The sequence below is a fragment of the Alligator mississippiensis genome, chromosome 9 (assembly GCF_030867095.1).
Source record: "Alligator mississippiensis isolate rAllMis1 chromosome 9, rAllMis1, whole genome shotgun sequence".
Lineage (NCBI taxonomy): Eukaryota > Metazoa > Chordata > Crocodylia > Alligatoridae > Alligator > Alligator mississippiensis.
Genome location: NC_081832.1, coordinates 38865603 through 38886587, shown reverse-complemented (window position 1 = coordinate 38886587; position 20985 = coordinate 38865603). Strand labels below are relative to the sequence as shown.

At 50.5% G+C, this 20985-nt stretch overlaps 1 protein-coding gene across 5 annotated transcripts in view; it reads right to left on the bottom strand.

The window, feature by feature from the left end:
• Window positions 1-317: 317 nt before the first annotated feature.
• MTCL2 (microtubule crosslinking factor 2) overlaps window positions 318-20985 on the bottom strand; it is a 106858-nt gene continuing 86190 nt past the window's right edge. For 4 of the 5 annotated variants that reach the window (XM_059733332.1, XM_059733331.1, XM_014598385.3 and 1 more), the window contains exons 10-15: window positions 20141-20308; window positions 13588-13839; window positions 12944-13015; window positions 11982-12052; window positions 7990-9433; window positions 318-7334 (exon numbers count right to left, since the gene is read on the bottom strand). In XM_059733332.1, the coding sequence (XP_059589315.1) occupies window positions 7185-7334; window positions 7990-9433; window positions 11982-12052; window positions 12944-13015; window positions 13588-13839; window positions 20141-20308 (2157 nt within the window). In that variant the 3' untranslated portion in view covers window positions 318-7184. The remainder of the gene's footprint in view (window positions 7335-7989; window positions 9434-11981; window positions 12053-12943; window positions 13016-13587; window positions 13840-20140; window positions 20309-20985) is intronic. The other variant, XM_059733333.1, reaches the window with a different exon arrangement.

Below are 20985 nucleotides of genomic sequence, written 5' to 3'. Positions count from 1 at the left end.
GCTCTCTCCTAATGAAGGTTTTTTCCTTACAAGACTGGGTAACTCTGGCTGCTTCTAAAGCAGGGGTGGCATATGCAGACTGCTCTTCTGTACTACTAAGTTTACGACAAATCTCCAACAGTTAGAGCACAGCTTCAAGGTCACTTGAAGGGCAAGGGAAGTTCCTAACACTGGGTAGGAGAAGGCAGAAAGAAGGGTTCCCAGAAAGAATTTTGCCTTTCTCTGGGAGCTAGAGGGCTGTGTGCGGTGAGGGAACTGACTGGAGGGGTCAACATGGAGTCCTGCAGTGTCCAGACACAGAGAACGTATCTCTGGGGTTGAGTTGAGGGTTCATAGTCCCTTTATTTTCTAAAGTACAACAAGGAGGCACATGATACAGATGAAGTATGGAGCAAATTAGAAAGCCCCGCCATCAGAAGCAGAAGAACTGTTCTTCATGTGAACATGGGGCTACGCTAGAGGAAGGGGAGAGCAAAGAACCCAACCTTGGAAACCTGAGGGCCATTGAGAGAAGATACAGGGAACAGTAGGCAGCAGCCAACAGATCTTTGGCTACAGCACTCCCATTCCTTTCCCTGGCCCTAAGCTTCCCACAAAAGCAGACATTTTGCATGGGGCTGAGTGATCACAGACGCTAGTGCTGCCATGAGGGTGACCAGGGAAAAGGCTGCAATGCTGTGGGTGAAGCAGAGACAGAGCTCTGCCCTTTGTGAGCCAGCTCATTAGTCCCACATGGAAGGTCTGTAAGGACAGCAGTTCCCAGAGGGCAGCTCTCCTCTCACATACACAAGCACAGGGAGGAAACATAATCAAGTGAGAAGAATGGGAATTCAGTGAAATCATAGCTTTCTACTACAGACACACAGACCCTTCTGTCCTGGGAAACAGGACATAGCAGATGTAACCAAAGGTATAGGAAGTGGTGGTAGCCAGATGTCAAACAATTTTCAGAATGGGGTGGCCCCCGAGGTCCCCAGCTGAGTGACGCTCAGAACTTTTGGAGACTGTTTCCTCTGCTTCAAAGCAAGAAGTAACTCTGTGAAAGGCTGCACATTACACCCCCCACAGCTCAGAGCTGCCCAGGTACCTCCTTGCATCCTTCAACTGACTTTGCTGAGACAAGGCATTGTACCTTGAAGCATATTTGAGCTAAAGCTGTATCCTAGCCACAGAACTAGTCCTTAATTCCCCCATAGCAGAAACACCTGGCACTGTTATTTACAGCATGACAGAACATACAAATATTACAATTCAAAGGCATTGTAAAAATGAAAAACCACATTCCAAAAAGTAGAGGCTCTTTTAAAAAAAATCTAGTCATCAATGAAAATGCTAAAAGTTTTCCCAAACAAAAGTATTTACAACATGAGTTACCAACCACATTAATAACACTGTCCCAGCCCCTCCTGGAGGGACTCCAACCCCAAGCTCTACAAACACATGCAAAAATTAGCAAGGGTCACATGAAAACTGGGCTCCAACAGTTTTGGCTTACTGAGTAGGGTGAACAATAAGCTGCCTACTTTGTGTTCTGCTCCTCCGGTGAGGACATGCCCAGACACTCTCTGGATATGTCAACAGAAGGCGACACCAGGAATCACTCAAGTAGAAACCACACTGAATCTTTTGTGTATTCTAATGGTAAGGGAGGCACACAGTAACACACAGATTTTGCCGGAGGACAAGACATGGCTATGGTGTAGCATGCACCCTGCCTGCCTGTGGTTGCAGCAAAGCCATGAGGGAGAAGGGGTAGCAGCTTCATGTACAAGGACTCACAGTGAACAGAACCATGCGGAGTAGCAAGCAGGGGAACAATTCACACCCCATGGGAGTAGGCAGTTGAAGACATCTACTGATAATTGCTCTCCAGCCCCTAGAGTGTGGGGCTGTAACACATGAAGATGCAGGTTCTGAGTGGGGTCATTTCCACAGGTTTGGTCTCCACCTCCTACAACTACTAATCTACTCTTTGCATTAAATCCAATAATCTCTACCTGGCAACAGAAGATGCTTTCTACCCTTTTTCCAAGCAGTGCACATTGAAGAAAGTGCCCTAGAAGGCAGCAGACAGGTAATTGGGCTTCATTAGCACATAAGGCAGCTGGTGTTGTATTTTTAGAATGAGAAATCTGTCAGCATTAGCAGTGTGACTTAATAATGTGCTAAAGCTCTCCTGGGCTGAGGTGGATCTCTGAACTACCATGGACATCTTGCTTTCTATCCTGCCATCTCCTCCCCCTCCATTTCCAAATTCTGCTCACTAGCAGGCTGCAGGATTTAAGTGTCAGCCCTCAGAACCTGCAATCTCTTAATCCAATTGGTGTTTTTATTTTAGCATCCATCTCCCCAAATTAGCTAATTGCATTATTTTTTTTAAAGTCCTTCAGTTTAAAAAACTCAGAGTGATTTGCCCCCACACCACCTCATGTTTAGCACAGGCCCTCAGGGCAAACCAAAAAATAAGGGATATCCTTAAGACACTTTAATAAGCAAGTACCATATTACATGGTGTTTAAGTCAGGTTTTGAAGCCCAATTTTTGGGTCTTAAAAATCAATTTCTACTTATACACTGTGCCACATCAAAAAATAAATAAATAAATAAAAAAATCAAGCACTGGGTTGGGCTCACCGCTCAGGTGGCACAGTCCCATCTCCTGCAAGCGGTACTGCCTGGGCCATGCCAGCGCTGCTCACAGACGATGGAGCCACACCAGCTAAGTGCCGAGCACAGCACCACTTGCAGAGGATGAGGCAGCAGCAGCCACACATCGAGCCCAGCCCCATCCTCTATGAACGTACTGCTTACATTCATATCATAACAATTCACCCCATATGCAGTGTCTCCCTCTACGTTCCCTGCAACCTTGGTGGAAAGCCAAAATTAACAGACTTTGCCAAGAACTGTGCTGATAAAACAAACAAGAAACAGACTTCAGAGACAAGAGTGGAGGCCGGTGCTCATTAAAGGAAAGGTAATGGGGGCTGGAGGGAAAGTAGGGTCCCAGTACAGCAAAACACCTGGAATTCAAGTCTGATTAAGTCAGCTGTCTTCGCATGTCCAGCTGAGTAGGGCTCGGGCTAGACTAAGCACTGCCAGGAAAAAGGGCGTCTCTCTCTCTCTCGGCCAATTCCTCTGTCAGCCAGAACCACATGCCCAGGGATATCTACTGGGCTTTCCTAACCTCAGCAGACTGAATTCAGGGAAAAGGCTGGGACATGCCATGGGGGAGCTAAAGGGTATCAGAAGTGTCCCTGTGGAGAAATTTTAACTTGCCTATATATTTGTTTGAAGAAAGGTTGCCAGCAAGCAGGGTTTGTTGAAAGCCATCTCTCCACATTCATTTTAAATAAGGGTGTGGTCATATGCACAAGTCACTATGAGGCTATGATCTTAGTGTGTGCTGGTGTCAGCTACCTCACAATTACTGCCAGGCAGTTACTATGGCATAGTTGATGTGCTATAAATTCATGTTCTAGCTCAGGGGATGCCAACCTGTGGCATGTGTGCCACAAGTGACATGGGTAGCTTGTGTGTGACATGCAGCAGACTGGGGAAGGGGCCAGCAGCACAACAGCAGATAAGGCATGGAGCAAAAAGCAAAGCAGGCATGAAGCACAGAGCAGAGAGCAGAAAGAAGAGCAACAAATCAGGCAGAGGGAGGGGATCAGAGTGGCATTTGGGTAAGTGCCAGGCAGCATGCCTGCCAAGGTTGGCCCCCACTGCTGTAGCTGCTGCACACCTCACAGTGACTTGTTTGTGTGTTTTTACCAGAATAGCTTTGTAATGCTGGGGGAATGGGGTGATAAATTTGGCAGCTTTCCTTAGATGCTCACATGGTCAGAATTCAGGAGCTGAATTATGAGCACCACACATCTGAATTAAGGTGACAAGGAGCTTTGCCTGTGGTACATCACTGGTACTGGAGCACTGAGGAACAGCCCAGCCCTATCTTACAGTGGGTATCTCCAGCACTAGCATGTTGTACATGGAGGCTGCAGCTTGGAATGTCCCAATCAAGGAGCAGCAGTTAAAGATACCTGGAGATGGACTCAGCTGCAATATTAAACAGCATAGGGAAGCAGGCTGGCAGGTCTGGGCTTCATGGCATGCTAGTGGCACTGTGACTGCTGGTGCTGAGGTGGGAGGGAAATGGAAAGGCTTCTTCTGTTTCCCTTACCTGCACCCAGCAAGGCAGCCTGTTGTGCAAGAAGTGAATAGTTGAGCTGCAGCCTCCTTCCATGACCAGAAAGTGCTTCTCCAGAATCACTGGGATCGTCACAGGCTGATACCAGTCTGCCAGGGAGGGTGGGAACAGCTCTGTGGTGAAACCCTGCCTCTGCCCAGGGGATAGACATGCCTAGTGAAGGCTGATGAGAGCATCAAACAAGTCTAGATTATCCCTGACTCGTCCTTCAGGGACTCACTCAAACCTGTGCAAAGTGGGTGTAAAATGGTACTGGTTCTGGAGCTCTCAGAGAGGGATAGGCAGAGAGAAGCTCCCTGTAGTTCTCTGTGCTGTGACCCATTTGCTTTCAGTGCCCCCAGTGACAAATGAGCCTAGGCCTGGCACAGCACCTGCCATTACTGCCACCTATAAGGCTTTGGGATTTTAAATTACAGCTTGCTAACGGGGTGTGGCTTGAGTGCTCCCCAAGCCACAGCCTTGCAGTGAGCTTAACTTGGTACCACATTAAGTGCAGCAAAATCAGGAGCTGCTTGACCAGGAGCTTAAGAACAGACTTGGTGCTTGACCCCTGTTAGCACAGGCCACAGTGGTCAGGCTGATAGCTGGACAGATACCATTGAGCCATCTGTCAGGCTGATGGCTCCCATAGTGACTGTGCTCACTACATGCTTAACTCAAGGCCAGGGTTGATTACACCAAGGCACTACCCAGTGACCCTTGTGTAGTAACTACACTGGCACAAAGCCAATGGATTCCCTCTGTCTGGACTAGCCCCCCTGGTCTAAAACTACCACCCTAAATCTTAATACCCCCACTCACCACTGTGGTATCTGATCAGCATTAGGGACCAGAAGGCAACAGGCAAGTGGAGTAAACCCAGCCCCCACAAGGGGGGGGATGTGGTCAAGAGTACAGCCAGCTTTACAGACAAAGGAGGAGCTGATCAGGAAATGAGTGAAGGAGCCCATGGGGGAGAAGTGTGTGCTGTGCTCAGTACCTGCTGGGCAGAAGTATGGGTCCTTCAGCAGTTGCTTCAACTTGAATTACATCTAGGCACCCATACTGTTCAGGGAATGCCTGACTGAGTTCTGGCTGTGGCACCAAAAGCATCTGCCCCTTTAGTGACACATCATGCACACACTTGCACCCAGCATGTCAGATCAAACATTCCTGCCTTTTTTGAACACAAAAATAACAAGCTGCAGGCTAAGAACAGGCCAAGCACACTAATAAGTGACCCCTTAAGACCTCTACAAATTGCATCATGAACAGCGTACCAATAAGTATCAGTGATAAATTAGAAACTAAAAGAGTCTCCTGGAGCACAGCCAAGGCAACTGTCCTGGGGAGCTGAACACCTCTGACAGGAACTGGAACCTTTCAGGAGCTGTTATTGGCACGAACAGCTGTTGGAGTAGCACTAAGTAAAACCCCTCTGAAATTGAAACAATGGTGGGGTGCAACACTGCCTCACTGAAGGCATGGCAGGGAGAGAAAGGAGCCCAAAAGATATTCATAGCTCATCCAAGTGCCAGCATGTCAACACCTTGTACCTAGCACTTCAAGTACAGTATAAAGAAGGCTACCCAAGCTCTGTATTTACTGCTGCCTAGATGTCCACCTTCTGATTGGCCCAGCTTCTCTCCCCCCTGCATTTAGTTGCATATCTTGGGGTCAGGCTTTCAGAAGTCAGGTGGTTCCAGAGCTTCTGCAGCCAAAATCCCCAAAGGCAGCCAGAGGCCAAGGCAGCAGCTGCAGTCCTGATGCAGATTTGCACTCTGTTGGTAAGCCCAAGAGCTTTCACTTGGAGCACCCCAGGGGGGCAGAGCTGGCTGCTGTTTTGTGTAGCAGCCTTTCTGTTCCATGGGGTAGGGGAGGGAGAAGGAATCCAGTATTGTTTTGGGGACAAGGACCTGAACATGCCCTCTCCATGAACCCTGGGATCCTCCTCTCTCTGCAGCTTTCCAGCACAGGAGCAGGCACCTGCTGCAAAGGGTCATGCAACAGTGCTGCAATCCAAATCCAGCTGGGATGTGCTGAGCAGTCCCCGCATGCAGCAGGAAAGGAGGATGTGGCACTGTCTGCAGGTGTCTGTTAAGGGGGGTGCCGGTGACAGACTCTTTGAAGGGGGCGCTCTCTGAAGACAGAGCTCCCTGAGTGCCTGTTTCAGTTGCACTGGGATGGGAGATGACAGACAACAGCTTCAATAGGCTTTATACCGTGAGCCCACAGTTCCCCCCACCCTCCCCACAGCCCTGTCTGTGAACAGCATCATCACCATTACTGTGGCACTGTCTCTGGGTGCTGACCAATCTGCTCTCCCAGCAGCAACCCCTCTCCAGGACTGGTATGAGCAAAAAAGGCAGCAGCATAGATCCCAGAAGTCCCTGGCGCCAGAGGGTCTTTGCAGAGGCCATTGCAGGACTGCAGCTGTCTGAGCCAACAGCCCACGTCAGGTGAGGCCCATCTCTTCATTCTTCCTCTCAAGGCAACAGACCACTGCCAGGGAAGGAGCTGCATTGGCCCGAAGTGGGGACCCTCAGGGAGCAAGTCTCTGAGGAGCCTGAAGGGCTATGGAGATGGCACAGTGATTCCACATCAGGCTCTGGGGGCTCCTCTCTCTCCTGGAGACTGTCCTCCTACTGGCAGGAGCCATGAGGTTTGCAGGTTACTTCCTCAATGAAAGGGGCCACCCACCCCAGCGGGGCTTCCCTGCAGTCCCCTGGAACAAGTCCACATGTATTGCTGGGAGCCTCATCCTCCTCACTCTAGTGCAGCATCTGCTTCTTAAGCATCCCCTTGATTAGGGGACAGTTAGGAGACAGATGGATCTGTGCCTGTGTCTCAGAGAGGGGCCCCTGGGCCCCCTGCTCAGCTTTCCCAGGGTACAATCAGTCCCACTGGCTGCAGAGGAGCTGGCAGAGTCAGGAAGCGCGCTCTTTCATCAGGACAGTTGAAAGCAGACATACTGCACAGCCCAGTCCCCACTGTCCTCACTCACTCAGGGGCCCTGCCTTCTCTTCTGCCCGGCTGGACTCTGAAGGATGCAGTTTGCACTTGGAAGGGGAGTGACGAACAGTGGAGCGGGATGGCCGGGCAAAGCAAGAAGTGAGGGACTGGGAGCTGCAGTCACATGCTGTGTCCTGAAAAGAGAAAGTGGGGGAGGATTAGGAAGGAACTGGGCATAAAGAAGAGCTGCAGCTAGGGCTGGCCTCATACCCTCATCCAAACATATCAACTCCTCAGGCAGGCACAGGGTTAGCAGTGGGCTAGTATTCCTATTACCTATGTTGTGGTAGCCAGAGGCCTCTGGGCCCCATTTTGCTGGGCAAGTGTAAACCCAGAGGAGGAAGAAGTGCCTGTGCCAGGAAGTCTGATCTCCAGTGAGTGGAGGTCTCACACTGCACCTCTTTCTGAGTGTAGGCTGACATCACAGAAATGGGCACGTGGAAAAGCATCTTGGCCCAGCCTTGTGAGGTGACATTTGTTGCAGAAGCCCTGCAGTCAGCTGTCTGTGAGCAACAGAGCTTGTCTGCCGAGACTATGGGGTCCCACCCAACAGCAGCCTGTGCCACTGCTACCTGACTGTCTAACCCCAAATGAGGCATGCAGCCAAACCCACAACTGATAAAGGAAGTAGAAATCTGCTCCTGTCAACTCTCTCACGCACACAAGAAGGGCTACTGTACTATGCTTCAGACTGGGCAGCAAGCTACCCCACCTTGTGGATTCAGAAGCTGGACTGACACTGCGTTTTAAGCCTATGCTGCCCTGTTAAAGTAAAAATAAAGGTGTTACCTCACTGGCTATAGCAGAAATGATGTCCAGATCCCTGCAGCCCCCGTCTTTGCCTCCTTGGCCTGGGGAAGGTGGCTTCAGTTCATCGCTGCTGCTTTGCTTCAGGGTTTTCTTATTTAGGAGCCTGGAAACATTTTCAGATTGGTGGTACGTGGCTGGGAAAGAGTGGTCCAGTTTTCTGTTGCCATCATCCCCTGCTGCTTCCTTCTTCTCAGTGGCAGTTGTGGGGCTCTGCACCCTGCCACATACATTCCTGAAGAACTCCTGTACTATACCATATCTGGGGGCTTCTGGCTTTGCTTTGTTCTCTGGGCACCCTGTTTTCCAGATGGATTCTGTACTCCCAGCATGCTCCACAACACTGAACAAGCTGGACAGACCATCATTGATGTTACTGAGGACTGGGCTGTCTCTAGTGGTTGTGGATCTAGCCCAGGCTGACCCATTTTGCTTACTCTGATGAAGGTTCCACAGGCTTCTGTCCTTGGTACTGTCAAGTTTAGAGGAAGACCTTCTCTGCAGCTTAGGGGAGCCATACTTGGGGGAGCAACAGGGACGCTCGATCCTGGAGTGGACTTTGTCCAAAGATGAAGAGATCTGTTTACTGCGCACAGACATTAGGGAGGAGCTGCGTGGGGACCAGCTCTTGCTGTGGATGCTGCCCCTGGACATGTCTGTCTGCAGACCAACACTCACTGTCTGAATGGTCTGAGTCCCAGTGGTCGTCAGGCCCACCGTTTGGCTGGAGGTACTCTTCACCTTTCTCTCCAGTGAACTGGAGCGAATGGCCTGCCGGACACAGTTGGTGATTTCCTTCATGTCATCGCTCATGTTGCCAGATATCTCCAAATCATGCAGGGAGGATGGGAACCGGGGCACTGGGGGCACAGTGTTCTCAACAGGGGTGCTGTCCAGAAGCTCACGGTGCTGCTTGGAGAAGTTACACAGCCAGCTACTGTACATGTTGTCAGAGCTGTCCGATTCTCCCAGCTCCTTGGGCTTGGCCATTGTAAACAGGAAGCCAGGCTCAATCATGATCTTCCCCTCTTTGTTTTGGACTAGTGGTGCTTCTAGCCTTCGGACAACAGGAGGGCTGTAATAGATGCGGATCCCAGTCTTGTCTGGTGCTGTGTAGCTTCTCTGCATCTGTTTTTGGGCCGGATCTTGCCCAGAGAGGTTGTTTGCCTGGGAGTAGTCCCATGAGGAGATGCTCCACTTGTCTTTCACCAGGCTATCAGGGTTGGATTGCTCAGTATTCACATATGTACATTTTTTGGCTTTAACTCCTGTGGTATCTGCTATGCCATTAGGCATGAGCTGTGCAGCTGGAGACACCTTCTTGCCTCGAGTGTGGTCAGAAATCACAGGGGTGGTCTTGCCAGGAAGGTAGGGAGAACAGTCAAGCAGGCTTTCAAACTCTGACATAGAGGAAACAGATTTTGTCCTAAATGGAAGAAAGAGGGCAATGGGTAAAGCATGCTTGAAGATGGAGCTAAACATTGATTACATGCCCTGCAGTGCCTGGATCTACAAAAAGTCCAACATGTGAGTGGCTGAGGGCTGCATGCACACTCCTGCCCCCAAACTGCATGCCATGCAGGATGTACACTGTTGCATGGGTGCTGTGTGGCCTTCCCACTGCACTGTGTTATGCAGCACTGGCCCCCTGCACTGCACTGCACTGCACAGTGGTGACTCCTGCTGTGGTGCACCAGCGCTGTGCAGGGTCCCCAGGATCCCCCAAAACCCCTGGCTACAGGCCCTGTGTCTCACATGCTGCTCCAGTCCCCCAAGGGAGGGGGCAGGAAACAGAAGCAGGAGGAGGGAGGAAGAGCCTGGAGAATATGGCAGCAGCACCAGGAAAGCAATGGGGGAAGCAGCACCTGGACTGAGAGCCTGGGGGCCCTCTGCAGCCCACAGCTGCCAGTTGAACATCTGTGCCATTATTCACATGGATCCTGCTGTGGCTGTGTATCTCTCCTGCACACAAGAGATATTTTGTGTGGCAGAGTTTGGCAGGGCTGCAAAAGCTCCTGAGCCGCTCCTGTAGGACATGGAGGGCAGTGTCTGTGGCCCTTCTAAGCTCCCTTGCCAAGTCTGTGTTACTAAGGACTTCTAAAAGGAAAAGCAAGTAGCAGGATCCGCACTCTGAATACCATGCCTCAACGAACACCATTAATGTGGCATAAGTCAGCAGTTCTCAACCTTTTGCACCTTACGTCCCACCTATGTAAGGTCAAAAAATCCTGGTCCCACCAGTCAATGAGCGGGGGGGGGGCGGGGTCCCCAAAGGCCAGTCGAAGAGTGGAGGGGTGGGGGAGCAGGATTGAAGCACGCAAAAGCAAAACCAGAAGTCCCACCATGGCACCTAGAGGACCTTTGCAACCCACCAGTTGAGAAAAACTGGCATAAGTAATACTCCTTTCCTCTTCCCTCAGTGTCAGCATGAATCCCACTGCAGGAAATCAGCTGTGTCAAACACGTTTCAGCACTGCTCTCTGAAACTTGGCATTTAACCTGGCTGCCACATAAAGGAAATAATGTTAAGTGAGCTGGGCTCAGCCTCTGTGCCATGTCTCCATGCCTCGCCACTGTCGTTCTGAAAGTGGGGGCCGCCGCCATGTGCCTCCCCTACCCCCAGTGCCCCTTCTACGTGTCACCTAGGGCTGAGGGTTTCCTCCCCACACCCACTGGCCATGTGACATCCTGGAATAGGCACCAGCCCCTCCTCTGGATCCACTGGTACTTGCACAACTGGGCCCCGATGCCCCAACTGAGACCTCTAGGTGCTGCTGCAGTACAGATACTAGGAATGATTCTGTCCCCAGCCCAAGGAGATGTGCCCTGGATGGAGAACCAACCTGTTTGCTCTCTGTACTTGGGTAGGTCCAGCTGTGCCTATATTATCACTAATGTATCTGTGCTATGAAGCACAGGAGCTGCCTCTATGAGCATACTGCCTATGTATAGGATTGTGGGATTTTCTGAACCCAAAAGGACCCTAAGAATGGCTCGTGGTAAGGAATCACTCTGCTAGCTGGGCTCCCGAGCAGTTCTAACATGCATGTGCATAACTTTGTGGGGCCTCCCACTGCAGCCCCTGCTACCATCTGCTGTGAAGGGAGCATCAGGCAGCACCTGGAGATTCTGGTTGTACTCCAGACTCACTTGGGGCTATTTACACCCAGCCAGCATGGACGCTGTAGTCCAAAGGAGAGAGAAAAGCAGAACCAGGAGTGATATGGGCCAGCACGCCCAAAAATCAGAGCAGTTCCAAGATCATGAGAACTGGAAAGGTAGTGGGAAACCTACAGCCCAACGCAGAGAAGGCAAAACTCAGAGACAAAAGTAAAAAAGGAGAGATGCAAGGAGCCAGTGACATAAGGAGCCTGAGGCCTGGATCTGATGAGGAAGATTAGAAAGCAAGTAACTGCAGCCATGCTCAGGACAGTGAAACCCTCAGGCATCATACCTGTGGGTGCCAAGTCACCTGTATTGAATGCAGCACTCTGGGAACATCTGATGTAGCGGTAATGTCACTGCAAGCTTGACTGTATGATGGCACAGCATGTCTATGATCTCTACAAACCCAGACTTGCAATCCCCTGGAGTTCCTATCATGTCCTGCCCAAGCAGGGTGCTTCCCATATAAACAAAGGGAAACCACACCAAGAGCACTCTGTTAAGAGTGACAGGCAGCAATCACCACAAAGAACATGCAAAAGGAAGCAGTCTCCTAACTTCAGTGAACAGCAAGGAACCCTCAGGTGCCAGTCAATCTCAGAACCCTTGGGGACAGACAGGAAGGCCATCCTACTCTGGAGATAAATGGGAGAATTAAAGCAGTGGGAACTGCATCAGCCCATGCTTACAAAGCAGCGGTGCCCCTACAATTATCACTTGCACTCAAGCCCATACCAGTTTGTCCTTGCATCCCACCAGGAGTGAACAGAGTGGGACTGCCTTTGAGCTTGAGGCTGTGTTTGTCTCACCTTTTTAAGTTGGTTCCTTTGGCATCCATTTCAGAAATGTTCTCTTTGTCAGTGATTTTTTCATTAAGAGCCTAAAATGACACAGGAAGAAACTCTGGCATCAGCTGGCATGTGGGACTCAGTAATGCTACAACAGAACACAGGGCTGCATTAGCAACTTCCCAGCAGCTAGAGGGCTACACTCTATTAGTGACAGAGCAGCACTGGAACTCAGCCTGGAAGTTAAGACTCCTGGGTTCCAAACCTAGCTCATTACAGTCAAATATCCGAAACTGAGTGCCAAGGCAGGGGAACTAAATCTGCATTCAGCCACCCAAATAGAAGATCTGTAATTCTCACTGTGACCAACACAGATCAGAGCTGTCACAAGAGCCATGTCTTCAGATGCCCAATGCTGGCAGACACACCTCTAACAGCTGTGACCTTAGTCCCTGAATTTCAAGTTCCCACTAGAATGATGATCAGGGGCTGACAACCTAGAGCCTGCAAAGCCTTTGAATCCTAACCATGGAGATGTGGCTTTGGTGGAGTTTGGCAGCATTGGGCTTTGCCTGTGATGCACCACAGCTGAGTGGCAGGGAAAAAGCAGCAGCGGCAGCCAGGTCCTAGTGCCAGTAGACCTCAGACTAGAGCCGAATCATTCTGGATTGCCACCAGAATGGCTGCTGACCCCTCGTCTAAATGTTTATAGAGTGAGGGCTGCACCACTATTGTGTAATATGAGTAACTGGTCCCAGCACATTTGTGTTCCATCCTCCCTAATCAGACAGAATGAGGCTGGCCTTCTCTCACTATAGGCTGATGCTAGTGCTTCAGGCTGGGACCCTGAAAGGGGATAGTCCTTGCTCTTTTTGCCCTCCCAGGGACCCAATTCCATAGGGAGCTTGTTGGCTTGTAGAGCTGGTCACTCCATCCCCTCTTCCCCAGTGCTGAAGAGATGCAGCTGCTCCTCTCTTGCTTACCTCTTTCCAGTTGCTGCTGTGCTTCTCCATTTCAGAGTGTTTCAGAGCCCACCGGTCAGCTCCCTTCTGCAGCTGGGGAATTGCAGAGGTTAGGATGTTTACTCGACACAAGAATGGGTAAAAGCCTCAGTTACAAGCAGCTCTGGCCTTCAAACCAGTAGGCAGCAAGTGTCACTTCTACAGATATTGATGTCTGTCCTCATTCAGAGGGCTGAATAATATGACTACTCTCACAAAGCCCAGAGTACCCACAGGTGATCTCAAGAGGAATGTTCTGGACTCACCAGACTCAGGGATAGTCTGGGTAGTACCATGGCCATTCCCTGCCTCAGGATGCAGCCTGGCCTTTAGTGTCAGGCTGGAGGAGCCCAAATGGAGTTCCTGGAGGATGACTACATGGGGTAGTTTACAGTGCATGAAAAGAGGGATAGCCAAGGTGCTGCAGCAAGCTTAAAGTGGGACAGCAAACCAAAGGGAGAAGAGATGTCATCTGTCCATGGGCAATGCTATGCACTTACTGACAGAGCACAGGGCCTGAACACATTTTGGCCACCACAAGCCCTGAGCACATTTGCCTCCTGGGCCATCTGATCATCATGGGAACACTTGTCCCATGAAGAAGTGACATTCCCATGAGCCCTCACCTGGTTGATTTTATTCTGCAGCTCCTTCACTTGCTGCTCTGCCTGCTGCTGCTCATCCTTGAACCGGCCCAGTAGCTCCAGTTTCTCCTGATTCCAGTTCTTCTCACTGATTTGCAACTGTTTGGTAAGGTCCATGACAGCACTGTAGGACTCAGCCAGGAGATGTTGATGTTCTTCTCGCTCCCTTTTCAGGGCCACTTTCCAGTCAGGGAGTGTCCTCTCAGGGACACCTTTCCCTGCCTTGGACTCCAGCTATTTGGAAACAAGGAACAAAGCAATCAAATCACAGGCCTAAAGGCACCCAATGAATTCACAGCCTGACACTCACCAGCACTTGCTAACTCTGGCCTAGGGCGTGGCGGGATTGTTTCAGTCTGCTTCCCAGAGCCCCCACAGTAAGCCCTTGGAGCTGCTGTTCCCATTTGGGCAGTGTTTCTCATCCCATGGGTTGCAACCCACAAGTGGGTTGTCAGAATATTTGAAAGGGTCACAAACTATCTCAGAAAAACTCAGGAAACCATGGGTTTCCCCTTGCAGGCTAGCAGCATTCCAGACTGCAAGGGGCTGCTTGGGGCTGGGGGGAGTGAGAAACAGAAGGTGCCACGTGTATGTGCATACACACACCTGCGTGTGGCATCCATGCAGGGTGGAGAGCAGCTCCTGCAGCTCCCTGCAAGTAAATTTATAGGGCATAAATGATGCATTGGTTGCGGGGACACATGTGATGTTGTAGCAAGAAACCCTTGTCTGCCCCACCACCCTCATGTGAAGCTCCTCCAATGGAAAAAGCCCCTCTTTTAGTATTTGCCCCCTTTTGGGGATGCTTTCTCTTTTCTACTTTTTCTTCTTTCCTCTCTCTCTCTCTTTTATTATATCATTATTATTTTTATATAAGGTGTATTTGCAGTGAAAATAGAGCTTGTAGATGCTTTTACAAATGTACAAAGTAAGTTGTACCATGTAACAATGTTAGCAAGAACAGGAATCTCTGCATGGAGCAGGTCCCTGAATGAATCATGGTTGATTGTGAAACAAAGTAGCTAGTCTCAATAAACAAGTTAATGAGCGGCAATTAACACCTACAAAAGTACAGACCAAGAGGAGGAAAGAATCAATACAGAGCCAGGAACTCCCTGAAACTTCACTGTTAAAGGTGCGGAAGCCCTGATTTGAACTAATCAACGCTGGAAACAGACCCTTGGAGCTGAAATACCCCCTGATCAACCACTTCCAGAGCACTATTCATCACGGCAGTGAATCAATCTAAATTCATCAACAGACTTCTGAGACTGCGCATACCTGCGGACGTGACCCCTGGGGCTGACAGCTGCCATCCAGCAGCTACCAAGAGGGACATCCCTCAAGGTCAACAACCCCTGGATTGAGTAAGCCTGAGAATTGGGGAGTCACCAAAGTCTGCCAGAGGGGGATAAAAGGCAGCGAAGAATGACCCCGAATGGCACCCTCTTTGACCTGACCAGCACCTGCCTGTGCAGCCAGACGGACCAGCCGGCGACCCCCTTCTGAAGCAACATCGCACTGAAAGAAGCCTCGACTGGCCATCAACAGCAGACTACAGTGCTTGGGGATAGATATATCTTGACACCAGTGCTTAGCGTTTAGAGCTAGCTACTATGAGCGTGTGTGCGTGGATGTGTGTGTGTTTGAGGGAATAAGCACCAAGGTTTATGGTCTGACTTTCGTATCCGTCCAATAAACTAGACTTATGACGATCCTGTTAGTCCTTTGTAGCCAACAACGTGGGGGGGGGCACGTGCCCTGCAGATTTGTGCAGACACAGGGCTGCAGCCTAGCTGGACCAGCATGGGCAGGAGTCACCTCTATGGCCCAGCAGGTGGGTCCCAGTGCAAGAAGGTGGAACACGGTAGTGAGACTAGTTGCCAGAAGCTGGGCCATGCTGGCAAGACAGAATGCAACCCAGTGTGCAAGCAGTTGGCAAGAGGAGGAGGTGAGGACAGTGTGGGTTCTCCCCCACCCCTGCTACTCCTTGTGCTACTGATGCCATGGCTGGAGTGGGGTTCATGGTAGCGGCACCAGCAGCAACCAGTCCCACTACTCTATTCTACCTTTCCGTGCTGGGACCCACCTGATGAGTCACGGAGGCAGCTCCTGCCCATGCTGGTCCATCCAGGCTACAGCCCAATGCTCCCACAAATATAGGGGGGGGGGGCACATGCACCTTCATACCCCCCCCCACCCTATACACTCACTCCCAGCCCCACACACTAGGGGGATGGTGCCTGGGGAAGTCAGGGGCTGTGGGTCAGGAGTGAGGGGTGCTGGCAGACCCAGGGAGCTGTGGGTCGGGACTGGCCATCAATATTTATAACATGGGTCCTGGTATAAAAAAAGGTTGAGAAACAGCACAGTAGGGGACAGTGTCTTTTTATTAAGGGACTAAGACTGCAGAAAAGCTGTTGCAGTGGTCACACACAGCTGAAGCTGACAAGCAGAGACAATTATATGCCTTTACATTAGGTCCCCAGCTCTGACTCCATAAGAGGTGTTGAAAGATGGTGCTTCTCCTAGTCTAGCCATGTCCAAAGCAGTGAAGTGAGCTAGGAACTGGATACAAGCCATGTTGGGCAGTGACCTCAGCCTAGAAGATAAGCTCCAACAGCATGAGTGACTGTGGCCCAGGATTACTCATCCCCTACTGCTCTAGAAAGCTGCAGTTGATCTTTTACTGTGTACCTGCCCTGTAGCCAGCTCTTCCATGCTCACCACTGTGGTAGGTGAGCCACTCTCTAAATATCCACCGCCCACAGACAGGTAGGACACACCTTGCTTGGAGGCACACCAGTTTCTCCCAGTGCTATCTAACGATTCAACCCCAGCTTTCCCATTCATCAGCAGGACTCAGATTTTCCAAGGTTCCTGTGCTTAAGGATCTGCCCAATGGCTCCTTTGTCCAAGACCAGCACAAGGTACTGGCCAGGGGGAAAGGCAAGCAGCAGAGGTAAGCAACAGGGAAAAGCCACCATATTTACTCAATTATAAGATGAGGGTTTTCCCTTATTTAACACAGGGAGGAAGCTCTTTGTCTTAGAATCATGTATGGGGGGGGGGGCAGGGCAGGCAGCTGCTTCAGCTCCTACCTGGGGTCAGGGCTCTAGCCGCAGCTGCTGCCTGTCCCCTCCCCCACTCTCTGTTGTCACTGCACCCCATGGTCTCCCTCCTCCCTCTTGCCCTTGCTCCACACCAGCAGGCTCCATCCATGCTGCAGCCTGGGACATCGAGCATGGTCCCATCTCAGTTCCGTAGCAGCAACGTGCAACCTGCATGGTGGCTGAAAGGGCAGGGCTGGGGCTATGCTCAGTGCCCCAGGCTGCAGCATGGATGGAGCCTGCTGGCATGAAGCAAGGGTAAGGTGGGGAGAGCAGGGAGCAGATGCTGGTAGACAGGGGCAGGAGGGAGAGAAGAGGTAGAAGGAGGCGGGGGTCCCAAGGTAGAAGCAGGGGCAGAAAGAAGAACAAGCAAAAGCAGGGGGCAAGCTGCTTGACCTCCCCATACCACCTGCCCCCCGCTGCCTGCTCCCCTGCAGCAGTGGGGAGAATGACTTAAAGATTCCCCCCCCCCCCAACTAATTAGATGCTATACATGGAAAAGTATAACAAATTTATACATTTTCTATGTATAAATCTAATTACTGGGGGGTCATCTTAAATTCAGGGTTGTCTTAGATTTGAGTAAATGTGGTAATTCTCCATGCACAGAAGGAGGAAAGCAGGAAGAAGCTCTTAGTACAGCAGCAGCAGCATTTCATCCTAACAGGAGAACTGCAGGCTGTCCAGGCAAACTCACTGGCCCTGAAGGGTAGCCTCAGATGAGCTGTATTTTTGGAAGGAGGAGCCAAGGCCCTGAAGAGGCAAGGTCAGATTGGGTTAACAGAAGTACTAAACCAGACCCCTCATTTTGGAGACAAATGCCACGGGGCATTATCCTCTGGGTCTGGCATACATCACTGGATGTCAAAGTGGCTTTAAGGATAAGTCCAGCACCACTCTCAGAAGGCAAGCCCTGCAGCCAGCTCAGACAGATTACAGGTGGCATAAGTGTATGACAGCTTGAGGGGCAGGCTGAAATCACTGACAACTGCAAGGCAGATGCTGCTGTTGCAAGCTCTCTCTGGACCAGCAGTAGGGGTGAGAGCAGGTAACTCCTTGGAGGTTAACACCTTGAGCAGTACTTTGGAAGAAGTGGCACATGACAACAGCAAGCAACTGGGGGTATACACCACATTCATTTTTTACTCCTCCTAGTTCCTCCATGCAAAGGGGAAATTGAGACCCACGGAAAGAGAGAAGAGAAGAGAACAAGTCTTAACATCTCGGGGGAAAGGGCAGACACAGGTCCCAACCAGGAAATTAAAAGCAACCTAACGGCAGCACAGCTTCTGTCTGCAGTCAGCATGTCTAGTTAGCAGGAAGCTAGTGCAGGGGTCCCCTTTGCAGTAGCGAGAGCAGTTTGGGTCATCAAATGATGGTGGAGATTATTTTAAACTAGATGTTAAATGGGTCTGGATACTGCATTTATGCATAAGCCTACCCAGAGCAGATTACATTATAGACGAGCAAACAGGTAAGAGTCTGGGGAAAGTGACAAAAAGTCTAATGGACTGGCAAGTAGAAGATTTAGTTAGGGCCCATTTCCTCCTAGAGCAGGCCCTGGAAATAGATGTCAATCACAACATGCTGATGCATTATATAGCAGGGCCCCTGGTTCCTGACAGCTTTGTCTGTTAATATAAGGCAGATGGAACCCATGGGTAGGCTGGGGAAGTCTGTCAAGCACAGAAGATTAGGCAGCAGGACAAAAAAGGCACAGGGATGTCACAAATGGACCCAAACAAGACAGGACAGCACACCACACCACACCAAGAGTGACCAACAGAGGATGAGTAGCCCAGTCACCGACACTAGAAGTAATACTGGCAGCACTGGGAATAAGGGCTACAACGAGACAGGCTTAAAGGGACAGCGAATGGCAGGAAAAACAGGGTCCAGATTCTGAACCACCAAGTGTGCATCTGACCGCAGGTGTGTGTCCAATCAAGGTAACCCTGCACCAAGGACTAGGTGCCTCTTCTGGAGCTTCATGTTTGCTGGCAGCCCACTGCGCACTTCTGGAGGGGACAATGTGAGGCATACAGGAAGCTGCTATGCACCCCAAGATGGGGTCACTGTTAGCTGCAGCCCTTTCTTTACCCCCCTGGACCTGCTGCTACATGCCAGAAGCTCTCCCAGATTGACCTGGTATGTTTGCTTAAAGAAAGAAAGAAAGAGCCACACAAGAAAAAAAAAAAAAGTGGAAGCAATTTGAAAGCAAAAGCAATTAGAAGACGCGAACTATTAAAACGCTGCACCACCATCTGGTGGACAAAGAGGCTCATTACATGCCTTTGAGTGCCTTTGTGTTTGCATGCAACGAATCCATGGATGCAATGTTTTAATTCACGATGAGCCAAACTAGACTACATCTGAGGAGTTTTATCTTAATGCACAAGAAAAATGTTTTAAAAGTGTTGGGAAATCCTGCTCATGCAAACAGACATGCAGTTGCAGCACATGAAAGGGCAAAAATTGTGGTATGTACATGAACCTCAGGAACTAATCTCCCTGGGATTGAGACCCAAAGAAGCATTTAATCACACAATTCTATCTCCAGGCTGCACAGTTGCAAACGGAGCCTTGGAAAGGTAACCCTTTGTAACAGGTCCAGTCACATCTGTCTAAGTGTGCAGAGAGCCAGCCACCATGACTTTGAGAGGTGAAAATGGTCTGCCACCTCAGTGCCCATTCACCTGCCTTCTAACGACAGCAGTTTTGATGTCTATCCTACAACCATAAAGAAGAAAAGGAATTTTCTTGTCACCAGCTTATCAACACTGCTTGAACTATTCCACCGTGAAGTTATTTCATTCTGACATCGGTCTTCAGTGGAGCACAGGTTATAGGCAACACTCTGGAGCATACTACACCTTGTTTTCTCCCAGCATGAGTCCACAGGGGGTGAATCCCAGTTGAACTGCCAGTGTCCCTGGTGAGAACATGCAGGGCTCATGGGATGCACAGCCAGCCTCTTCCCTGCATCTGTTGGGAATGTCCCAAATGGGATATCCCCCTTATTTAGTCCACCCTCCCTAGCAATCCCCATAATGGAAATAATGGACATAATTTTACTCCCGCAATCCAATCTTTAATGTCAGCCCTGTTGCTATAGAAACTCACTAAGCAGGAGCAGAAATTGCTAATTAAGATTCCCACAATGCAATCCCTTCATCTTGCTCCCCACTCCCTGCTCTATCAGGCTGCAGGAATCTCCTGCACTTCCCAACCCATGTGCTGTTTGACAAGCACTAAATGCCTCCAGAGCCTGATATGTCCTAAGCCCTGCTTGTGGGATTTGTAGAGACTACACCCTGCAGTCCTTGGCTAGAAGGGGGGTCAGCCCAATGCAGGGATTTTAGGGTGATGGGGGAGGGAAATTCTACAGAAGAAAATTGAAGTCCCCAGCCCCAAGATCATCTTACTTGGGTGATGTGGCACTTGAGCTCGGTTCGCTCCATCTCCCAGGCAGCCTTTGCCTTAGCAAACTGCTGCTGCAGCTCGTTCATGCCCTGCCTCTCTTCACGCAGCTCCGTACACAGCTCCTTCAGGATCACCTTCATGTCTCCCAAGGTCTTGATGTATTCATTGGGCTGCCAGCCAGGGGAAAGGCAGAAAGTGTGAACATGGGCAGCTGCATGTAACCATCTTCACGGGCCACCCTGGCAGGGCAGGGCTGGGATCTGCTGTCTGCTCTCCCACTTCAGGGAGCAGCAAGAGGCATCAAACCCTGTGTGGCAGCTAAGGCAGGGAAGAGATATTCTGTGGGCACTGGTGCTTGGGCAAGGCACTGGGGCCTGAGACAGCCACAGATTAAGGGACTCCTGTCACTGCTGGTCCCAGGCAGGACAGGGGGACTTGCAAACAGGAAGCAAAAGCCAATAGCAGCTTTGCCTAAGAGGAGGAACAGTTTGCATGGACCCACACCAAGCTGGAGCAGGTGGATTTGTTCATCTTTGAGCTTGGCCTTCTCCCTGTTTCTCCAGAAAGGATTTTGCTGGGCAGGCACAGTAGCTAGGAAAGCCCCTCCCTAAACTGCCACCACTGATGCCAGGCTCTGATACACTTGTAACAGGCAAAGGAGAGATGGGCAAACAGCCTGGGGCAGAAGGCCTATCAGGGACATGCAGGAAGGCATGTTACAAGGATGCTCCTAGGAAGGCCTAGAACAGGCTGAAAAGGGCAAGGGGCATCTCTTCAACTGCATCTCCTCTATGATAAAGCAAACCTTTGCTGGGAATGGCACAACCAGTTATGCAGTCCCATGTAC